Source organism: Gopherus evgoodei, chromosome 4, assembly GCF_007399415.2.
Source record: "Gopherus evgoodei ecotype Sinaloan lineage chromosome 4, rGopEvg1_v1.p, whole genome shotgun sequence".
Classification (NCBI taxonomy): Eukaryota; Metazoa; Chordata; order Testudines; family Testudinidae; genus Gopherus; species Gopherus evgoodei.
In genome coordinates, this window is record NC_044325.1 from 61,849,373 (window position 1) to 61,870,412 (window position 21,040).

Sequence of the window (21,040 nt, forward strand, 5' to 3'; positions counted from 1 at the left end):
GTACTTGGACTGGTTATTTTGTATAGAACATTGCCTGCTTAGGAATAAACATCTTGTCACATACAAAGCAACACAGACTGATTTATTCATGAGTATAAGAACTGTTTCTAGCATGTGATGAGCTGAAAAACTACACATTGATTTATTAACTCCACGGATTAAAAGTCTTCTTGAAGTAAAATGCTTTTTATCTGTTTTTAATTAAAACCAGAAGATATTCTGTTACCTGTACCAGTACATGTATTCATTAAATGCAAATGTATATATACATGCTTAAGTGTGCATGGGTGAGCTGGAGGATGTATGTGTTGCATCTGCAAAGTTGCATCATCTTTGGTTCTGTTTTATGAATTTTTTAGGGCCTGGAATAAGCTTTAGAAGCTCCAGTTTTGTTTAAACTTTTAAAATATTAAGTAATATTTTCTCCTCTGCATGATGAAAGGTTATCCAGTGACCACAAAGGAGAGATTTTTTCCCTATCCTGGCAGAAACTGCTCTCTACAAAGGGTAGTTATGGAATCCACTGGCATGTAGAATAAGTTATTAGGGAAGGTCATAAGCAGAAAGAGTATATACTTGTATTCAAAGAACAGCTAGATTTTTTTTACTGGAAAAGGGCATTCAGTGGTGTGGTGAAAAAAAGCAGGAAAGCAGGATTAAGAATAGCCAAAAAAGAGCAGATACCTTGGGTCAGCAGGTAGATTTTTAAAAAATACATTTTACACGCAACAAATCCTGCCTCTTGGCAGGGAGTTAGACAAGATGAATCTTGTGGTCCCTTCTGACCCTATGCTTCTGTGATTCTATGGCCTGGTCTACACTATGCATTTAAACCGAATTTAGCAGCGTTAAACCGATTTAATCCTGCACCCGTCCACACAACGAGGCCCTTTATATCGATATAAAGGACTCTTTAAACCAATTTCTGTACTCCTCCCCGACGAGAGGAGTAGCGCTGAAATCGGTATTGCCGTGTCGGATTAAGGTTAGTGTGGCCGCATATCGAAGGTATTGGCCTCCAGGCGGTATCCCACAGTGCACCATTGTGACCGCTCTGGAAAGCAATCTGAACTCGGATGCACTGGCCTGATAGACAGGAAAAGCCCCGCGAACTTTTGAATTTCATTTCTTGTTTGCCCAGCATGGAGCTCTGATCAGCACGGGTGGCAATGCAGTCCCAAATCCAAAAAGAGCTCCAGCATGGACCGTACGGGAGATACTGGATCTGATCACTGTATGAGGAGACAAATCTGTTCTATCAGAGCTCCATTACAGAAGATGAAATGCCAAAGCATTTGAAAAAATCTCCAGGCTATGATAGACAGAGGCCATAGCACAGTGCTGTGTGACAACCGTAACGGAAAGCCAAAGAATCAAATGGACGCTCATGGAGGGAGGGAGGGGATACTGAGGACTCCAGCTATTCCGTAGTCCCCGCAGTCTCCGAAAAGTATTTGCATTCTTGGCTGAGCTCCCAATGCCTGAAGGGTCAAAAACATTTTCCCAAGTGTTTCAGGGTATATGTTGTCAATTTACACCCTTCCCCTCCCAAAAGAAAAGGGAAAAAAAACATTTCTTGCCTTTTTTCAGTGTCACCCTATGTCTACTGCATGCTGCTGGTAGATGGGGTGCTGCAGCGCTGAACACCAGCATCCCCTTCCCAGTCGCAGACGGTACAATATGATTGCTATCCATCGTCATCCTCAGCCTGTAAGTGCTCCTGGCTGGCCTCTATGAGGTCGGTCGGGGGCACTTGGGTAAAAATGGGAATGCCTCCTGGTCATTCCCAGCAGATGGTACAGAACGGCTGGTAACCGTCTTCATCATAGCAACTGGAGGCTGAGCTCTATCAGCCCCCCACACACACACTTTCATGTCTAAAGAAAAGATTCTGTACTGCCTAGACTATCATAGCAGCAGGAGGCTTCCTCCCCCTCATTTTATCTCACTAAAAAGTCAGTGCTTCTTATTCCTGCATTCTTTATTACTTCATCATACAAATGAGGGGACACTGCCACGGTAGCCCAGAAGGGTTGGGGGAGGAGGGAAGCAACCGGTGGGGTTGTTGCAGGGGCACTCCCTAGAATAGCATGCAGCTCATCATTTCTGCGGGATCTCTGGGGCTGTGACAAGGAGCAGCTGTGCTCTGTGGTTCTCTAGTACACTTGCCCTATATTCTAGGCAGAACTGACTCTATTTTTAGACAAAACATAAAGAAGGGAATGACCCGGAGAGCATTCCCATTTTTGTCCATGTGCACCCAGCTGACATCAGTGAGGCCAGCCAGAAGCATGCATGACAGCAGCAGACAGTACAGAACGACTGATAACAGTCATCTCATCACCAATTTACAATGGCAGACGGTGCAATACAAATGGCAACCATCTCTGCTACCTTGCAAAGGCAAATGAATGCTGCTGTGTAGCACTGCAGTACCGTGTCTGTCAGCAGCATCCAGTTCACATATGGTGACAGTGACAAAAGGCAAAACGGGCTCCATGGTTGACTTGCCATGGAGTCTGCCAGGGCAATCCAGGAAAAAGGGCACGAAATGATTGTCTGCCATTGCTTTCACGGAGGAAGGATCGAGTGATGACATTTACCCAGAATCACCCGCTACACTGTTTTTGCATTGGGATCTCAACCCAGAATTCCAATGGGCGGGTGAGACTGTGGGAACTAGGGATAACTACGGGATAGCTACCCACAGTGCAACGCTCCGGAAATTGACGCTAGCCTGGGACCATGGACTCACACCGCCAAATTAATGTGCTTAGTGTGGCCGCATGCACTCGACTTTATACAATCTGTTTTACAAAACCAGTTTATGTAAAATCAGAATAATCCCGTAGCGTAGACATACCCTATGTGTGCTTGAGTACCTGAGCAGGGATCCAGATGTGCACACATGGGTGTATAGTGGAGCTAAAGGAGTTCCTTTGTGTTGCTGAGTAGCTGACCAATTCCTTTAACAACACCCTACATTGTTGGGCTGCCCTTTAGGTGAAAGTTCCTGAGAGGAAACTGCATACTCCAGTTTCTTGCATACTGACTCTTTTCTTAAGTGCTCGTGAAAAATGCCAGACTGTCAGCATTGCAGGTTATAATTCTCCATTTAATCAGAGACTAGGTTTAGGACTGGACAGAAAGATGGCTGTGTAATTCTGGGACCAGACTGGAAATACCAGGAGATTTGGGTTTTATTCTTGACTCTGCTGTGTTCTTCTTGTGTGAATGTGGATGAGTTACTTTGACCTAAACTTTCAAAGCAGCCTTAAAAATGGAGACACCCCAAAGCATCCAACTTTATTACTTAAATGTAGGCCCTGATTTTCAAAGGCCCTGAGTACCTGCAACTCCCACTGAGTTCAATGGATTTGAGAATACCCAGAACTTCAGGAAATCAGGCTTCTTATTAGGTGAACATGGATTTAGGAGCCTAATTTATACATCCAGATTTGAAGATTTTGGCCTTTGTGTCTAAGTTTGGAAGCACAAAATGTGCAGCCTCCAAATTAGAGGCCACTTTTCCAAATGTAGTCCTCAGTATCTTCAAATTCCCCATCTGTAAAATGTGAACAATAAAGCTTCCCTACCTGAGTTCATTAATGACTGAAATGTTCACCGATACTTCAGTTATGAGTGCCCTAACAATGACAATAACATAAAAAATAAATGTAAGCGTCCCCACTTTACTTCACCAGCATGTGTCAGCCTTGACTCTGGCCCCTTTCCATGCCACTTACTGGTTAGTGGCATAGTTACTAAAAACAGTGTTTATATTCACATACCACATGCTTCATAACTGGTTAATAACCAGTGAACCTAAACAGCATGCTGCTCTGCAGGAGATCTAATCTTCCACATGGTTCCATCTCTGTAACTGATTGAGTGCTGTTTGCTGTGTTTCCAGGATCTCTAACTGTGCCACTGGAACTGATAAATCCAGTCCTTCCTTTTCCCATAACACTTTGCAGTTAGGCCTTCCACAAAGCTCTTTACCATATATTGTGGGTGCCATTCTATAGCCTTGTGTACAGTAAAGAATTTTCACAAAAAATTCCCACCTTAATACCACTTCACCTGCTCCAGAGTCAAAAACATTGGGAGCACTAATGTAAATAGCTCTCTGGCCCTGGCAGCCATTTTCAATGGGGTGTTGAGTAGACTTTGGTAAAACTCTCATTGAGGTCAATGAGAGTTTTGCCTCACGAAAGACTGAGTAAAGTTGAAGGATCTGGTCTCTAGAATCTTATTGGGAGTCACCAGATGGCACTAATACAGTTATTCTAACAAGCTCTGCTTGACTGAATGCACAGGCAGTTAGACCTCAGAAGAAATGTTGTGTTAGTTGCGATGCAGGGTTCTTTTAGAATGTGTGTGAGTCACCAGCAAATCCCTGAATGCCTCTTTTGCTGGAATAATTTCACAAATGCATGGCCACCACCTACTATGAAATCAAACAAGAGTATTATATGATGTCAGAAACATTGCAACCCTCATGACTACATAACAATTCTAATGAATATCAGTTTTATATCCCAATCACGTGACTTAAATTGTTAGCCATTGCCATTTTTCCATATAAATTATGCTGTATGTGGTTTGTATTTAGGAGATACAAGTCATAGTAGGATACAGTTCTAAATGGTATTGTATAAGGACCTGATCCTGCACACACGTATTCATACCAGTGGTCAAGGCAACAGGACTATAGACATGAGTAAGGAGTATGGCAATGAGTAAAGACCTGCAGGATTTGACTCTGACTTTGTGATATAGAAAAGACTAACACAATCTGAAAATGGAAAGGATCTTCATGTGTTTCATATACACTGTGCATCTAGTATATGTACAGTATCCAGCTAGTTTACAACAGCAGCAGGCTTGTGAAGTTTCAAGCGGGTAAACTAATATTTCAGTTGCCTGAAGGATTCAAAGACTTTATGGGTCATTTCATGTTCAAAGTAATTTGGCAACATTTCTTTCTCCAAGAAATTTTTGCAACAAAATCATGAAAATAACTGCATGAGGCAATGTTTTTTAGTCTCCTCCCTCAAAATGAAACAGAATCTTTTCATTTCTGTGGTCTTCAGAATGTTGTCCATGTCACTATGTGCATGTTGTGTAACAGCTGCTCCACTGACCCACTGCTGATACCCTGCAGAATTGGTAAAAAACAACACACAGGCAATTACTTTTTGTTTTACAGCCCAGCAGTGCTGATGTAGCCTGCTGATAAAACAAATTCACAACACAGTTGTGACAGAGGCTGCTCCATCAGCTCCTCAGTAAGAAGAATTTAACAAACGTTGTAATTTTCAAGCTCTCCTCCACTTTAAAATATAATCACAATGTCCGCTATTACTTTCTATGTTCCAATACTTTTTGAAACATCAGTAACTGAAAATGCAGTGCCTGAAAGTCACAGACTCGACAATTAGCATGCAGTTATTCTTTCTTCTCTGGAGTACATACAGTTTATTCATAGGTTATGTTAATTATCTTAGATACATATTTTTAAGATGTGTAACGACAGCTCAGAAATTTCATATATATATGAGTGTATATATAATGTTCAACTTCTGAATATATCAGCACCAACCTGGTTCTATTCATTTCACACTATTATGTCTGGCATAGATCTGCCTTTCAGGGCTCTTTTCACTGACAGTTAAAATAAAAAATCATGTAATCATACAGGATTTGTAATTTTTTTATTTAAAACCCTATATTTTGATCCTATTAATTGATCTTTTCCTTCTAATTAAAAAAAAGATGGAAAGAATAGAAGGAGGGTGGGTCCATATTTGACTCTAGCATTTTGCCATAAGGGTCACATGTTGTGGTTAATGCATCTCTGTTTCTTCTCATTATAACTTAATCCTGCCTCAACTGTCTAATATAAAGGTAATTCAGAGATTCATTCGGAGTATGATGGTGCAGTTACCCCTCTCCTCCCATTTTATAAGTGAGAATGAATTCAACAAATCTCTTTCCTATTGTGTATGTGATTGTCATGAAAGGAACATAAGATCCTCATCTGCTTGTTGAAAGTACAAGAGAACACACTTGGTCACATTCTGCTCCTGGATGCTGATGAGCATCAAGGACCCCAGTGCAGCAAAACTCTTAAGCGCATGCTTGAGGTCATCCCTATTCAGCATAGCATTTAAACTTGTGCTTAACTTCGGCACATGCTTGAAGTCCAATTAAAATCAAGGGAACTTCAGCATATGTTTAAAGCTAAATGTGCTCAAATGCTTTGCTGAATAGGGATGGTTTGCTGAATCAAGGGTTAGGTACTTGCATCAGAGGTTGAATATGACCCATTGTTACCAAAATAAGTTAACCAAGAAGTTACCATTATAAGGTTTTGACTGAATACAATACTATGCAAACATTGTTCCTATATTAAAGTTAGCAATGAAAGTCAAGCTAATATTTGCTTTCTTTCGGTGCAGACCACCTTTTCCTTTATTAATTGTTTTAAACAGGAGGAAAAACAACATTTCCTATGACTTTGTAGTTTTGTTTTTTGATAGTAACAAGGAATGTAACTTTGAAGGAAGAGGATCTTTGCACTAACAGGTTCTTTTGATGTCCAACCACAAGGCAAGCCACCCCAGAACTCTGACGTCCAGCAGTAATATTTTGGGTTGTTTGTTTGTGAAAAACAGCAAACTGGGGGAAAACAGTCTTAAACAGCTGATCTTGTTATTCTTGTTGTGCTGCCATTAGTACAGCAGCACGTGCAGTTGACTGTACGCGAGTCATCTCACCACAATATTACTCCTTGAAAGCACATTCCTCCTATGAAACTGAGCTGTTCTTTGCCAATACCAAAATCTGACTAACAGTAAACAAATGCATCTGGGCTTTATATTGTAATTTAGCAGAAACTCAGACAGCTACAAAGATCTCCTCTTAGTAAGCGGTTGGGACCCAGTTCAATAACATATCAGTCAAGCGGTCATTTGCAATTTCCCATTTTTTTGACAAAGGTGTAGGGCCACATTTGATGCAAGGAATTGAAAGGCAAAAATATCTAAAGTCTGAGTTTTGGATGCAGCCAGCATGCAGCTTGGGTTTGGATGAGAACATACATACAAACAAAAAATACTGATGTGCAGACCACCCTCGACACACAAACATACTCTGGAAGAAGAAATGACGTTTTTAACTGGAATTTGTCCGGGTGGCCTCTTTCACGGAGATGCAATTGAGCCACCGGCGAGTGACCACACAATCAAGTATCATACAGCAGGAGTTCTGCCTGCACACAAATCCTCACTCCCAACATTATTTATTCATTTCTTTTCTACAGTTAAACATTACTTTCCTTAAAAAAAATATTACAACTAAATAGTGTTGCTCAGCCCGTGTGCTGGGTTGCGGGGACAATGCACCGGGAGGCACCAGAATGACAACGAAAATGAGGAGGAAGAAGATAATGGCTGACACTCCAAGGAAATGTGAGTGATGGGAGTCAGAGGGCTAAACGCTTTGCACTATCTTTCGGTCTGCTATTGTATTTCACTGTTTGCGGAATTGTTTATCTATAGTTCACCAAAGAAAGTCAGTACATGAAGCAAAAAGAGAATTGTGGCTTGTACCTCACAAGATTTTTTAAAAGCATTGCTAAATTGTCAAGCAAAACAAAATAATCTCCATAGCTTCATCACTGATCACTGCAATTTAGAAGTTCGTGGTATAGTGAACAACACAGATACATTACACAGCTTCTTTGGGGACTTTCCATTTATGGGAATAAGATACATAGGGTCAGATCCACAGGTAGCGTAAATAGGTATAGTTCCATTTACTTCAATAGTGCTATGTCAATTTACAATAGCTGAAGATCTAGCCCATAGCCACTATACCCACAATACTTTGGTGTACATCATTACAAGTTCACTCAGTCCTACTTCTTGTTCAGCCAATCACTAAGAGTAACAAGTATGTTTACATTTATGGGACATGATGCTGCCCTCTTCTTATTTAGAATGTCACCTGAAAGTGAGAACAGGTATTCTCATGGCACTTTTGTAGCCAGCATTGCACGGTATTTATGTGCCAAGTATGCTTAACATTCGTATGCCCCTTCATATTTTGGCCTCCATTCCAGAGGTCAAGCTTCCATGCTGATGATGCTCACTAAAAATATAATGTGTTAATTAAATTTGTGATTGAACTCTTTAGGGGAGAATTGTATGTCCCTTGCTCTGTTTTACACACATTCTGCCATATATTTCATGTTATAGCAGTCTGGGATGATGACCCAGCATATGGTGTCCATTTTAGAACACTTTCACTGCAGATTTGACAAAACGCAAAGAAGGTACCAATGTAAGATTTCTAAAGATAGCTACAGCACTTGACTCAAGTTTTAAGAATCTGAAATGCCTTCCAAAATCTGAGAGGGACGAGGTGTGGAGCATGCTTTCAGAAGTCTTAAAAGAGCAGCACTCTGATGCGGAAACTACAGAACCCGAACCACCAAAAAAGAAAATCAACCTTCTGCAGGTGGCATCTGACTCAGATTATGAAAATGAACATGCATCAGTCTGCACTGCTTTAGTTCATTATCAAGCAGAATCTGTCATCAACATGGACACATGTACTCTAGAATGGTGGTTGAAGCATGAAGGGACATATGAATCTTTAGTGCATTTGGCACATAAATATCTTATGACACTGGCTACAACAGTGCCATGTGAAAGCCTGTTCTCACTTTCAGGTGACATTGTAAACAAGAAGCAGGCAGCATTATCTCCTGCATACTTATTTGTCTTAGTGATTGGCTGGACAAGAAGCAGGACTGAGCAGACTTTTAGGCTCTAAAGTTTTATATCGTTTTGTTTTTGAATGCAGTTATCTTTTGTACATAATTCTACATTTTTAAGTTCAAGTTTCATGATCAAGAGATTGCACTGCAGTACTTGTATTAGGTGAATTTAAAAATACTTTTATTTTTATAGTGCAAATATTTATAATAAAAAATAAAGTGAGCACTGTACACTTTGTATTCTGTGCTGTAATTGAAATCAATATATTTTAAAATGTAAAAAAATCCACAAATATTTAAATAAATGGTATTCTGTTATTTTTAACAGCACAATTAATTGCATGATTAATCATTAATTTTTTAATTACACAATTAATAGCAATTAATTTTTTTAATTGCTTGACAGTCCTAAATAAAACATTAATATACTATCTTATACATTACTTATTGCTTTTCCCTTACAAGGACACCCCATATTTTACTATACCCCCACCATGGAAAGAGACATCACTTTTTTTCAATCTATCTTTTTAAACCATCAACCTTTCCCCATCCCTGAAATCTGGATAATGGGGCAGATCCTCTTCTGATGTACTTTGTCATAGGTGTATTGAATTCACTGAAGCTATAACAATTAGACCAGTTGATGCTCTTTACATTTCCATGTCTGTCTCCCCACACAATCTCCACAGAGGGTCAAAGCTCTCTTAAAATACATGCAAGAGGCTTGTTTCTCAACAGCAATAAACACACCAAGAATGGGGAGAACCTCTTTCTCAGTTCTTGCTCCTTCGTCCTGCAGAGACAATCTGGTTAAAGATGATCACGCTTATGTCAGAGCAAAAGAAGTGCATGTTCACTATAGCATTTGTAATGTTTCTTTTTTGGGCCAAAGTAACCTGTGCTGTATATCAGAACATATCGCAGGGGATATTGTGTTTTTATGCTTGAATCATGCAAAACAGCTGAACCAATTGGGTTCCAACTTTAAAAAAAACAAATGATAAATGCCAGGCTGAGACCAAGCATAGGAAATTTCATTCCAAAACAAATTAGAGGAAGTTCTGAGCAATCAAAAAGGGTAAAGGATGCTCTTTCCCAACAGGTATTTGAGTTTCCAAATGAGAATGCATTTCTGCTGCTGAACACATGTAACGTATGGTTTCAGAGTAGCAGCCGTGTTACTCTGTATCCATACAAAGAACAGATGTACTTGTGGCACCTTAGAGACTAACAAATTTATTCAAGCATAAGCTTTCGTGGGCTACAGCCCACTTCATCGGATGCATAGAATGAAACATATAAGAAGAGTATATATATACATACAGCGAAGATGCCATACCAGCTCTAAGAGGCTAATTAATTAAGGTGACTCGTTATTAGCAGGAAAAAAATTCTGCAGTGGTACTCAAGATGGTCAATTACAGACAGTTGACAAGAGGTGTAAGGACAGTTATCATTAGATTCCTGCTGATAACAGGTCATCTTAACTAATTAGCCTCTTTGAGCTGGTATGGCATCTTCTCTGTCTGTATATATATATACTCTTCTTATATCTTTCATTCTATGCAGCCGATGAAGTGGGCTGTAGCCCATGAAAGCTTATGCTCAAATAAATTTGTTAGTCTCTAAGGTGCCACAAGTACATCTGTTCTTTTTACATGTAATATATAGTCTGCAATTTCAGTTAACATTTAAAAGTAACCATGTGTAGTTGCCATCTTGTTTTGAGTTTGATTTGAGATTAATGTAACTGAATTATTCTCCCTTCTTTATATTTACATAATATGCACTGCATACTAAATTTACACACTACATACTACACTTATTCACTATCCACTTATGCATAGGCACACTACCAACATTGTGCTCACATTCTGCATAAACAGAATTTACGCTATGCTCTGTCATTACGTATATCGACAACATCGTCAGCAATCCCTCGAGGTTGAGGATGATCTCTTTCACAGGTGTTTATTTTTTATGGGTCTTTTGGTAACTGAGGAGTCTGATCCTTGAGCCCCAGGCTCATTGGTAGATGTTGCAGGTGGCATTGGAAGTCAGGGTTGGGCAGCATTTGTTGCATGACAGTTGTCTGTCTTTTCTGGCATTTTTCTGTGAACAGGGCAAGGGGGGGGGTTCCTCAAAAACAGATGTTCCCTCTCTGACAAGTCTTTGCCATTTATCCCTGTCTGGACTGCTGTCTCCCAGTGTGGGGTGTCAACGCCACACCTCTTGATGTTTATCTTGAGGATGTCTTTAAACTGTTTCTTTTGACCTCCCTGTTTCCTTTCTCCTTTGGTGAATTGGGCATACAGAGTTGTTTTGGTAAGCATACATCAGGCATGTGCACACAGTGCCTGCTCCACCTCAGCTGGTGCTGGATAATCCGGGCCTCAACACTGAAGATGTTGGCCTCTGTGCGGGCACTGGCATTAGTGCTGCTGTAACCCTTCTGCCCCTCTGAGTTGGCAGCAACAAGGGCCGGGTTCAGTATCCAGGGGTTCCATTTCAATAACCCAATTCCAAACCAGCTCGAGCCCCCACCCAGTGACCTGGGAAAATCTTACACACACCCCTAGGCACCTCAAAGAGGCAATGCTTCCCCTCTCGCAAGCACAGAGTCTTGGTGTAGCAGAAAAGATTTAATACATGAGATAAACAACAAACACTAAATTGGGAAAAACACCTCTACTAGAGTTCATAGACCAAACCGTGAGCCAAGACCCACCCCAGGAAATTGAGCTGTGTCCTCTTTCCTGGGCTCTTGAGTCCAGCAACCCCCAAATCACCCACAGTCCCAAAAGTCTCTGTCCTGGGTCAGTGCAGCCTCAAAGTTCGAGAGTCTATCTGCAGAGGCCTCCCCCCCCCCAGCCTGGTAGAAGGGGGCACCTTACGTGGTCCGGGGCTAACTGCCCTGCCTCTCTGTGGGTTCTGCTCCCGCCTTCTCCACGAACTGCTGCGCTTTACCAGCCGCTCCACTCTGCTCCTCCAGCCATTCTCAGAAACTGCTCCGCTCCACCAGCTGCTCTGCTCCACTAGCTGCCCTGTGAGCTGCTCCAGTTGTCCCTGCAAACTGCTCAGCTCTGCTTGCTCTGTGGGCCGCTCCCCCCGTCTCACAGCTACTCCGCTCTGCCAGCCGCTCCGCTGCCACCAGCCATCCCCACAAACTGCTCCACTCCGCCAACAGCTCTGTTCCACAGTATAGCTTTGGGCTCCCCACTAGTTAGCACTGTACTCAGTGCTCTCAGCTCAGTGAGTTTAGCTTTTTAGTGATTTTCAGCTCTTAGTGATTCCAGCTCATAGTAGGGGAGCCCCAGTGCTAGTGCACCATTAGCCCAAAGTGATTTCAGCTCAGTAACCTGTATCTGGATTCTTAAGAAAATAAAAAAATTAACTCTGACATTCCACAGTGGAGAGAGGAGGGGGTGCAACTGGTGCTTCTAGCTCCACAAGGCAACTGCACCACCAGGCACAGATACCTGTTCCCAACCTCTCTCAATTCTCTGGGTTTTGGAACCCATGTTCCATGTCTAGCCAGTACCATCCAACTGAGGGTGAGCAATTTGTCACCAAGCAATCCCACAGCTTGGGAGTCTGGGATAGGGTGGGCGTACCTATGCAAATACACTCTCTGAACTTCTTTCCACCAGATGTCAGTGTAGAGCTTATCCTGACTCTGCTTACATCCTCCCCCCAGCCAAGAATTTGTCGTCCCGACAAATCACATTCCCTACTATACCAACTTATTGGTCCCCTCCAAAAGGCATTAGATAGCCCACTTTAGCTTTCACAAACCTGTGTGCTAAATGTATAGGCTCCTCACTAATCACCCCAGGTGCATCGTAAGTTAACCGTTTCACTGGTCTTATTACCCTGTCTCGCCTATTGAGAATCTCTGTTGCTATGGTAGAGGGGACATCCTCTTGAGTGATGGATGGGGAGGTTTCCTGTGAGTTCCCCTCGAGTACTGGCATAGGCCCCTGCATTTCTAGTTCTAACAGTGGAGGGTCGCAGGTGCTCTGGACATCCTCCATCTGTATGTCACCACTGTCCAATAGTCTGTGTAAGTCATTACATGGGGGTCCCACCAGTGGCTCAGGGATGTCAGGAATGGGCCTAAATACTTCTGCCATAGGGTTTAGGGCGGAAGAGGATGTGCTCTCTTCTGATTCAGCGGATCGAGACTGAAATCTTGTCTTCATCCCAGGATACACCATGGTTGTGTCTTCCTCCTCAGACTCACTCTCAGATGTGCTGAGTAGGGGTAGGTTAGCTGCAGGGAGCCGGCTGTCCACGTTGGAAGGCGGCTTTGGCACAGCACCTTTGTTCTTCCCAGTTGCCCGGTTGTGACCAATCTCATAAGGGCTGCCTACCAATTCCCCCACAGGGAGCAAAAGGTTTCTGTGCACGGTCTTGGTCTGCCCTGTACCCTCTTCAGGTTTGATCTTATAAACCGGCAGGTCTCCTAGCTTTTCCATCACTAGGTAAGGTATTGCCTTCCACCTGTCAGCTATCTTGTGTTTGCCAGCAATACCCAAATTTCGCAGCAGGACTCTGTCCCCTGGCTGGAGCTCTTGCAGACGTACCCTAGCATCATATCGATGTTTGTTGCGGCCTGCATTCTTCTGAGCTGCAGATGTAGCTAAGTGATAAGCATCCCGCAGCTTTTCTTGTAGTCGGGATAGATATTGCTGGTGAGTGTCATAGCTATCTCCATCCTCGGATACACCAAAGCACAGGTCTATGGGTAATCTTGGTTCTCGCCCAAACATTAAGAGATATGGGGTGACTCCCGTAGCGTCGTTCTTTGTGGCGTTGTAGGCGTGCACTAGAAATGCAACATGTTGGCTCCAGGTTGCCTTCTGCTCTGGCTGCAAAGTCCCTAACATATCTAACAGGGTTCGGTTGAACCTCTCTGGCTGCGGATCACCCTGTGGGTGATAAGGCGTTGTCCTTGACTTTTTAATTCCTGCTATCCTCAGCACCTCCTTCAGAAGGTGACTCTCAAAGTCTCGTCCCTGATCCGAGTGTATCCGGGGTGGGAATCCATAAACTGAGAAATATTTTTCCCACAGTACTCGAGCGACGGTAGTGGCCTTCTGATCACGTGTGGGGTATGCCTGCGCATATCGCGTATAATGGTCCGTCACTACTAGAATGTTCCCAATATTCCTCTTGTCTACTTCTAAGGACAAGAAATCAATGCAAACCAGCTCCAGAGGTTTGTTGCTGGTGATGTTCTTCAGATATGCGGCCCTTGTGGGTAGAGTTTTCCATTGAACACATCGAGCACAGGTATCACATTTTCTGCGAACATCTTCGGCCATCCGAGGCCACTAGAACCTACTACGGATAAGTTCCAGGGTCCTCTCCATCCCTAAATGTCCAAAATCATCATGCAGGGCCCTCATGGCCAGGGCTCTGTACTCTTTTGGCAGCACTAGTTGATTCCGTTGCTTTTGTAGAGGGTCGGTGGTCACGCGGTGTAGCACTCCCTGAATCAGTTTCAGTTTGGTCCATTCTCTCAATAGTAGTTTACCCTCTGGGGTAGGTGGGACAACCTCAGCTGGGCCTCGCCCCTCTCTTTTGGCAAGTAGTGTATCACAAATGTCAATATCTTGCAGCTGGGCTTCCTGCCAGTCAGCTGCATTGAGCATGGGCAAGGGAGATTGGTCCAAAGCAATATAGTTCACTGAAGCAGAAGGCACGCATTCAGGGGGCAGGCCCAAAGCTTCAGCAACACATCCATGAAGGCTCTCAGGGGCCTCTGGCTCTCAGCGACTCACATTGCAGATAGCTCTCACGCCATCCGTGGGTATCACAGCAACGTCAGGTGCCTGCGGACGTCTGGACAAGGCATCTGCATCTACATTGCTCCTCCCTGATCGGTATTGAATGCTGAACTCATAGCTAGCCAAGGCAGCCACCCATCTCTGGCCTGTAGCATCCAATTTAGCACTTGTTAACACATAGGTCAGTGGGTTGTTGTCTGTCCACACCTGGAACTGAGCACCGTACAAGTAGTCTCGAAATTTCTCAGTGATGGCCCATTTCAAGGCCAAGAACTCCAGCTTGTGGATGGGGTAGCGAGTTTCACTGTCAGACAGTCCTCGGCTGGCAAAGGCTACCGGTTTGCGTTTGCCTTCCACTTCCTGATACAGTACTGCTCCCAGACCCTCCAAACTGGCATCAGTATGCAGGATAAACGGTTTGCTTGGGTCAGCAAAGACTAGGATGGGAGCATGAGTTAAGCGAGTAATGATTTCCCGAAAAGCTCTCTCACATCTTTCATCCCACCGCTGCCCAAATGGTTCGAAGGGGCCATAGTGTCTCTGCAAAGGAGTCTTTGGAGGCCTTCACTTATTCTGGGTCTTAGATTTGTTCTTGTTGGACTGGTATCCCCTGGTAAGATCATTCAGAGGTTTTACAATCGTAGCATAGTTCTTCACAAATCTGCGGTAGTAGCCACTAAATCCAAGAAACGTCTTGAGTTCTCTGTAGTTAATGGGACGTGGCCAGGTAGTGAGTGCTTCTATTTTATCGGGGTCAGTACTCACACCCTCTTGGGACACGATGTGACCTACATACTTCACTGAGGTTTGGCAGAACTGGCATTTATCAACTGAAAGCTTCAAACCGTATGCCTCCAACCTATCGAGCACTTTAAGAAGTCTTTCTTCATGTTCCTCCAGGGCTCTTCCAGACACAATCAGGTCATCCAAGTAAACTAACACCTGCAGTAAATTCATGTCTCCCACGACTTTTTCCATAAGTCGTTGAAATGTGGCAGGGGCCCCAGAAATCCCTTGTGGCATGCGTTCGAACTGGTAGAACCCTAACGGGCAGATGAAGGCTGTCTTCTCCTTATCCTCTTCTCCCAGAGGGATCTGGTAGTATCCACTCCGAAGATCCAACACAGAGAACCACTGACTACCCAGCAAACAGTCCAAGGCATCTTGTACTCGAGGCATGGTGTATTGATGAACTGTAGTGCGCCTGTTTGGGGTGCGGTAGTCAATACACATCTGGATTTTTCCACTCTTCTTACGAACGACCACAATGGGTGAGGCATAGGGGCTTCGTGACTCTGTGATGATACCATTTGCGATCGGCTCTTGAAGATGATGGCGCACATCTTCCATCTCAGAGAGGGCAATCCTCCTAGACCTCTCCCTGAAGGGTCGGGGATCTTGTAGCCTGATATGGTGTTCCACTCCCTTTGCACATCCCACGTCCCACTCATGTAGTGAGAACACCTTGGATCTCTCGCAAAGCTTCTTCCTCAGGCGATCCTTCCACTCCTCAGACAGCGGTGAGTCCCCGAAGTCAAACTTCGCAGGATCTATTATTGGAACTTCAGCTTCACACTGGGGTCTCACAACGCTTTCAGGCTCAAAGATGTCTGCAATCTTCTGCCCTGGTTTTACAAACACATCACGGCGTGTTTCATTAGCAACCAGTATCGTCACCTCCTCCTGGGCTTCAGCAGGTAGGGTTATGACTCCACTGAAAACCAGCACTCCTTCTGGGAGCCCTCCCTGGGTTGGCTGCTCTACCACAGCTAATGTTCCCTTACTGCCTTTTAGGCAGGTACTCCTGACAATCACCTCCTTTTCTGACATGGCAGGCACCACTAAAGGGACCGGGCCCGCATACCTCAGTGCTCCTACTGGCAAATCAGGCATCACTTTTCTTGTATCCTCAATTTTTCTGTAAGCTGCGGCACAGTGTGTGTGTATCACCAAGGTGTTCAGATATTGGTCTCCTGCTTGCTGTCTGCAGTAATTGGCCAGTATCCTAAAGAGGCTGGAGTTGGTCCCTATTAGCACAGACACATCAGAGGCTCCTTTGGGGTCAGGGCATATTAAAGCAGCAGTGTCCACCTCCTGTCTTACCCCAGCAATCTCTTCTGGGAATTCCAGGTGTACTATGACATAGCCCTGATAAGGGTATTCATCCATGCTGAGGCCACATAGGCCAAGCCCTGTCAGGGGCCGTATAGGCAGATGCCCAAGCATCTGCTGGTAGAAAGACTGGAATATGATAGTCACCTGGGATCCAGTGTCAAGCACTGCTCTACATTCTGTCCCTTCAACCTTTACAGTGACTTCCGCTCGGGGTCCTATCAATCCTGGGGGGATTCGGGCCGCATGGTTCCTTCTAGGGGAGCCTCCGCATCCTGCAGGCCTAGGCGGCTCCCTTCCCAGGCCCTGGGGCCGTTTCCCGGCTTTCCCCAGGTGGTCCTCAGCTTTTGATATACCAACATGGGATTCTCTGCATTCTGACACCTTGCAGCAATGTGCCCACTCTGGCCACACCAGTAGCAGAAGAAGGATTGTCCTTTCCCTTGCTGTCGAGGGGGTGCAGATGTTCTAAACGTAGTCCTCTGGACCATGGTAGCAGAGGGTTCCTTGCACCTTGAAGTCTTTGCTGAATCGAGGGTACTCTCTAGTTCAGTCACTTTCTGTGTTAAGGCCTGCACTCGCTGAGTAAGTTCCTCTTGAGGATTCACCATTAGTGCCTTGGGTGTCCGTGTGGATGTTGTGCCAGATGCTTGGTGTTGCTGCACCTCCCAAACCTCGCCAGCTGCCTGCCTCTCTTCTTCTTCTCGGACCTCTTTTATCAGGCGAGAGTAACTTGGTGGATTATCTTGCCGTTCCCTTAATCGAAGGTGGAGAAGGATTGGGTTCTGATATTGAATTCCTCTCACAATCTGAGCCAATCTAGTCTGGTCCATTTGCTCAATGGCTACTGCTCCCCTCATGATGGCTCTCTGTAATAATTTCTCCAATCTTTGGACATAGGCAGAAACCTTCTCTCCCTTTTGTTGCCTGGCATTGAGGAATTTGCAATAAACATCCTCTGAACCCTCAGTTCTCCCAAAGGCATGGTCCAGGGCCTCTAGGCAGTCCCTCACCTTGACCCCAGGGTTACCGAGTTTCAGGGTGTGAATCACATCTAGAGCTGGCCCCCTGAGACACTCTACCAGTCGCCTTCTCTTTTCAGCCTCAGGCACCGCCCACTCCCGCAGCATCTCTGTGGTGTGCTCCAGCCAGGGTTCAAATGCTTCCTCCCTATGTATTGGGGTGGGACCCCCAGAAAACAACCTCAGTTTACGATAGAGGCTTGACTCGGGGTGGGGTGGCATGACCTTCCCTAATGCTTGCCCCAAAGCCTTCACCCACTCATCAGGTGAAGGAGCAGTCTCCTGTTGTGGGGCTCTCGGCTTAAGGCCCAACAGACCCGGCATATCAGCCAAAGTTTTTCCCTCTTTCCCCAAAAAGTTTGACATTTTCTTTAAAAACTCTACATCAGCAGTAGGGGCTGGTGAGGGCTGGCTCCCAGTGGTTATTACCTTCCACTCACCATCATCCACTGCTATCGTGCCTGGAACCTGTAGAGGGTCCACAGCCGAGGGCAGCTCACACAATACAGCAAAAGCACCCTCTTCCCTCACAAAAATGCGCCCACGCATTTTGCACTTACACAAGTACTCAGTGGATGACCTTAAGATAGGTTCTATTGAGCCCTCATGGACTGCCTCCAGCACCCCCGTTACCAGAAGATAGTTCCTGGGGTCAATATTCATCCCCTTGCACCAATCCTCTAACAAGTGTATAGCCATTATACAAACTCTAATCTTTTCCCAATACAACAGATCAAAAACAACAAGGTAATTAGGGGTTTTCCCAATTCAATGGATCACTCAAAATGTGCTTGCGAGGGGTACTGACCTAGGATATCCCGGACGAGCCCCCAAAATGTAACCCTTCTGCCCCTCTGAGTTGGCAGCAACAAGGGCCGGGTTCAGTATCCAGGGGTTCCGTTTCAATAACTCAATTCCAAACCAGCTCGAGCCCCCACCCAGTGACCTGGGAAAATCTTACACACACCCCTAGGCACCTCAAAGAGGCAATGCTTCCCCTCTCGCAAGCACAGAGTCTTGGTGTAGCAGAAAAGATTTAATACATGAGATAAACAACAAACACTAAATTGGGAAAAACACCTCTACTAGAGTTCATAGACCAAACCGTGAGCCAAGACCCACCCCAGGAAATTGAGCTGTGTCCTCTTTCCTGGGCTCTTGAGTCCAGCAACCCCCAAATCACCCACAGTCCCAAAAGTCTCTGTCCTGGGTCAGTGCAGCCCCAAAGTTCGAGAGTCTATCTGCAGAGGCCTCCCCCCCCCCCAGCCTGGTAGAAAGGGGCACCTTACGTGGTCCGGGGCCAACTGCCCTGCCTCTCTGTGGGTTCTGCTCCAGCCTTCTCCACGAACTGCTGCACTTTACCAGCCGCTCCACTCTGCTCCTCCAGCCATTCTCAGAAACTGCTCCGCTCCGCCAGCTGCTCTGCTCCACTAGCTGCCCTGTGAGCTGCTCCAGTTGTCCCTGCAAACTTCTCAGCTCTGCTTGCTCTGTGGGCCGCTCCCCCCGTCTCACAGCTACTCCGCTCTGCCAGCCGCTCCGCTGCCACCAGCTGTCCCATGATCCGCTCCAGCCGTCCCCACAAACTGCTCCACTCCACCAACAGCTCTGTTCCACAGTATAGCTTTGGGCTCCCCACTAGTTAGCACTGTACTCAGTGCTCTCAGCTCAGTGATTTTCAGCTCTTAGTGATTCAAGCTCATAGTAGGGGAGCCCCACTGCTAGTGCACCATTAGCCCAAAGTGATTTCAGCTCAGTAACCTGTATCTGGATTCTTAAGAAAATAAAAAAATCAACTCTGACATTCTACAGTGGAGAGAAGAGGGGGTGCAACTGGTGCTTCTAGCTCCACAAGGAGGCTGCACCACTAGGCACAGATACCTGTTCCCAACCTCTCTCAATTCTCTGGGTTTTGGAACCCATGTCCCATGTCTAGCCAGTACCACCCAACTGAGGGTGAGCAATTTGTCACCAAGCAATCCCACAGCTTGGGAGTCAGGGATAGGGTGGGCGTACCTATGCAAATACACTCTCTGAACTTCTTTCCACCAGATGTCAGTGTAGAACTTATCCTGACTCTGCTTACACTGCAATCCTCCCCTTTATGCTGAGGATCTTCCAAAGAAAGTGCTGGTGCTGATGTTCCAGGGTTTCAGGTGTTTTCTATTAGTTACCCAAGTCTCACAGCCATGTCCTCTACAATCTCCTAGAACTGGAAGGGACCTCGAAAGGTCATCAAGTCCAGCCCCCTGCCTTCACTAGCAGGACCAAGTACTGATTTTGCCCCAGATCCCTAAGTGGCCCCTCAAGAATTGACTTCACAACCCTAGGTTTAACAGGCCAATGCTCAAATCACTGAGCTATCCCTTGAGGCAGCAACTCCAAAGCAGGGTGGCACTTTCAGGTATTTGGCGGCAATTCGGCAGAGGGTCCCTCACTCCTGCTCGGAGCGAAGGACCTCCTGCTGAATTGCCGCAGATGGCGATGCAGCTTTTTATAAAAAAAATTTTTGGCTGCTTAGGGCAGCAAAACCCCTGGAGCAGGCCCTGAATACACTCATACACTACTCGCACGCACACTGCATACTTATATATACATGCATTACACACACATTGCTTAGTATATATACACAACTTACACTACTATCCATATGCACTACCCACAATATACACTAAACTCATACACTCCAAACATACTATACACTACATGTACTATACTACATTCATACTCAGCATTATTACTGGCACACATTACACATCCGGCATATGTACATAAAGTCAGACATATCCTGTCACCTATCCAACCCACTCCCACACACTACACTATAGTACACTCACTCGGAATTTAAACTGCATAATTAACCTGGAGACACGTGTCTAACTGTTACTGATCTGACTTGCTGTCAAGCTTGGGGTTGGGGGGATGTGTGGGCACTTGTCTGGAGAAGATTGAGAACCTGGGTCTCCTGGTAACAACAACAAGGCTGTACAGATAGATCTGATTAGCTCATAGGACTCATCCCACCCACTCCATTGCGTGGAAGGGCTGCTGTTGCTCTCACGTCAGTGCCAGAGGACATGAATGGGATTCCAGACAGCTGGAGTAATGCTGGCAAGGGACAGGTTCTGTCAGTGTGCACTGCACCGAGATCCCCTATACACTAGGAGAGTACTGAAAAATCAACCACCGCCACCCAGGAGAATTGCACAACTTCCCAGACATTAACGTACATCTCCTCAGAAGCGCCCGGGGAACAGAGACGACCGGCAGGAGAGATTTTTAGGAAGCAGAGAAAAGAAAGAACTGGCAGCAGTTTCTTTCCCTGT

General features: G+C 45.1%; 1 protein-coding gene across 1 annotated transcript; it reads right to left on the minus strand.

Annotated features, from left to right (window-relative positions):
• Window positions 1–16,916: 16,916 nt before the first annotated feature.
• On the minus strand, window positions 16,917–18,416 carry LOC115650316 (paraneoplastic antigen Ma1 homolog). The gene has a single exon (XM_030560068.1). It carries the CDS (start codon window positions 18,414–18,416, stop codon window positions 16,917–16,919), a length of 1,500 nt encoding a protein of 499 aa, XP_030415928.1.
• Window positions 18,417–21,040: the final 2,624 nt, after the last annotated feature.

Bases quoted from the DNA above. Each gene is read 5' to 3' on its own strand.
- LOC115650316 (XM_030560068.1), bottom strand. From the start codon at position 18,416: ATGGCTATACACTTGTTAGAGGATTGGTGCAAGGGGATGAATATTGAC.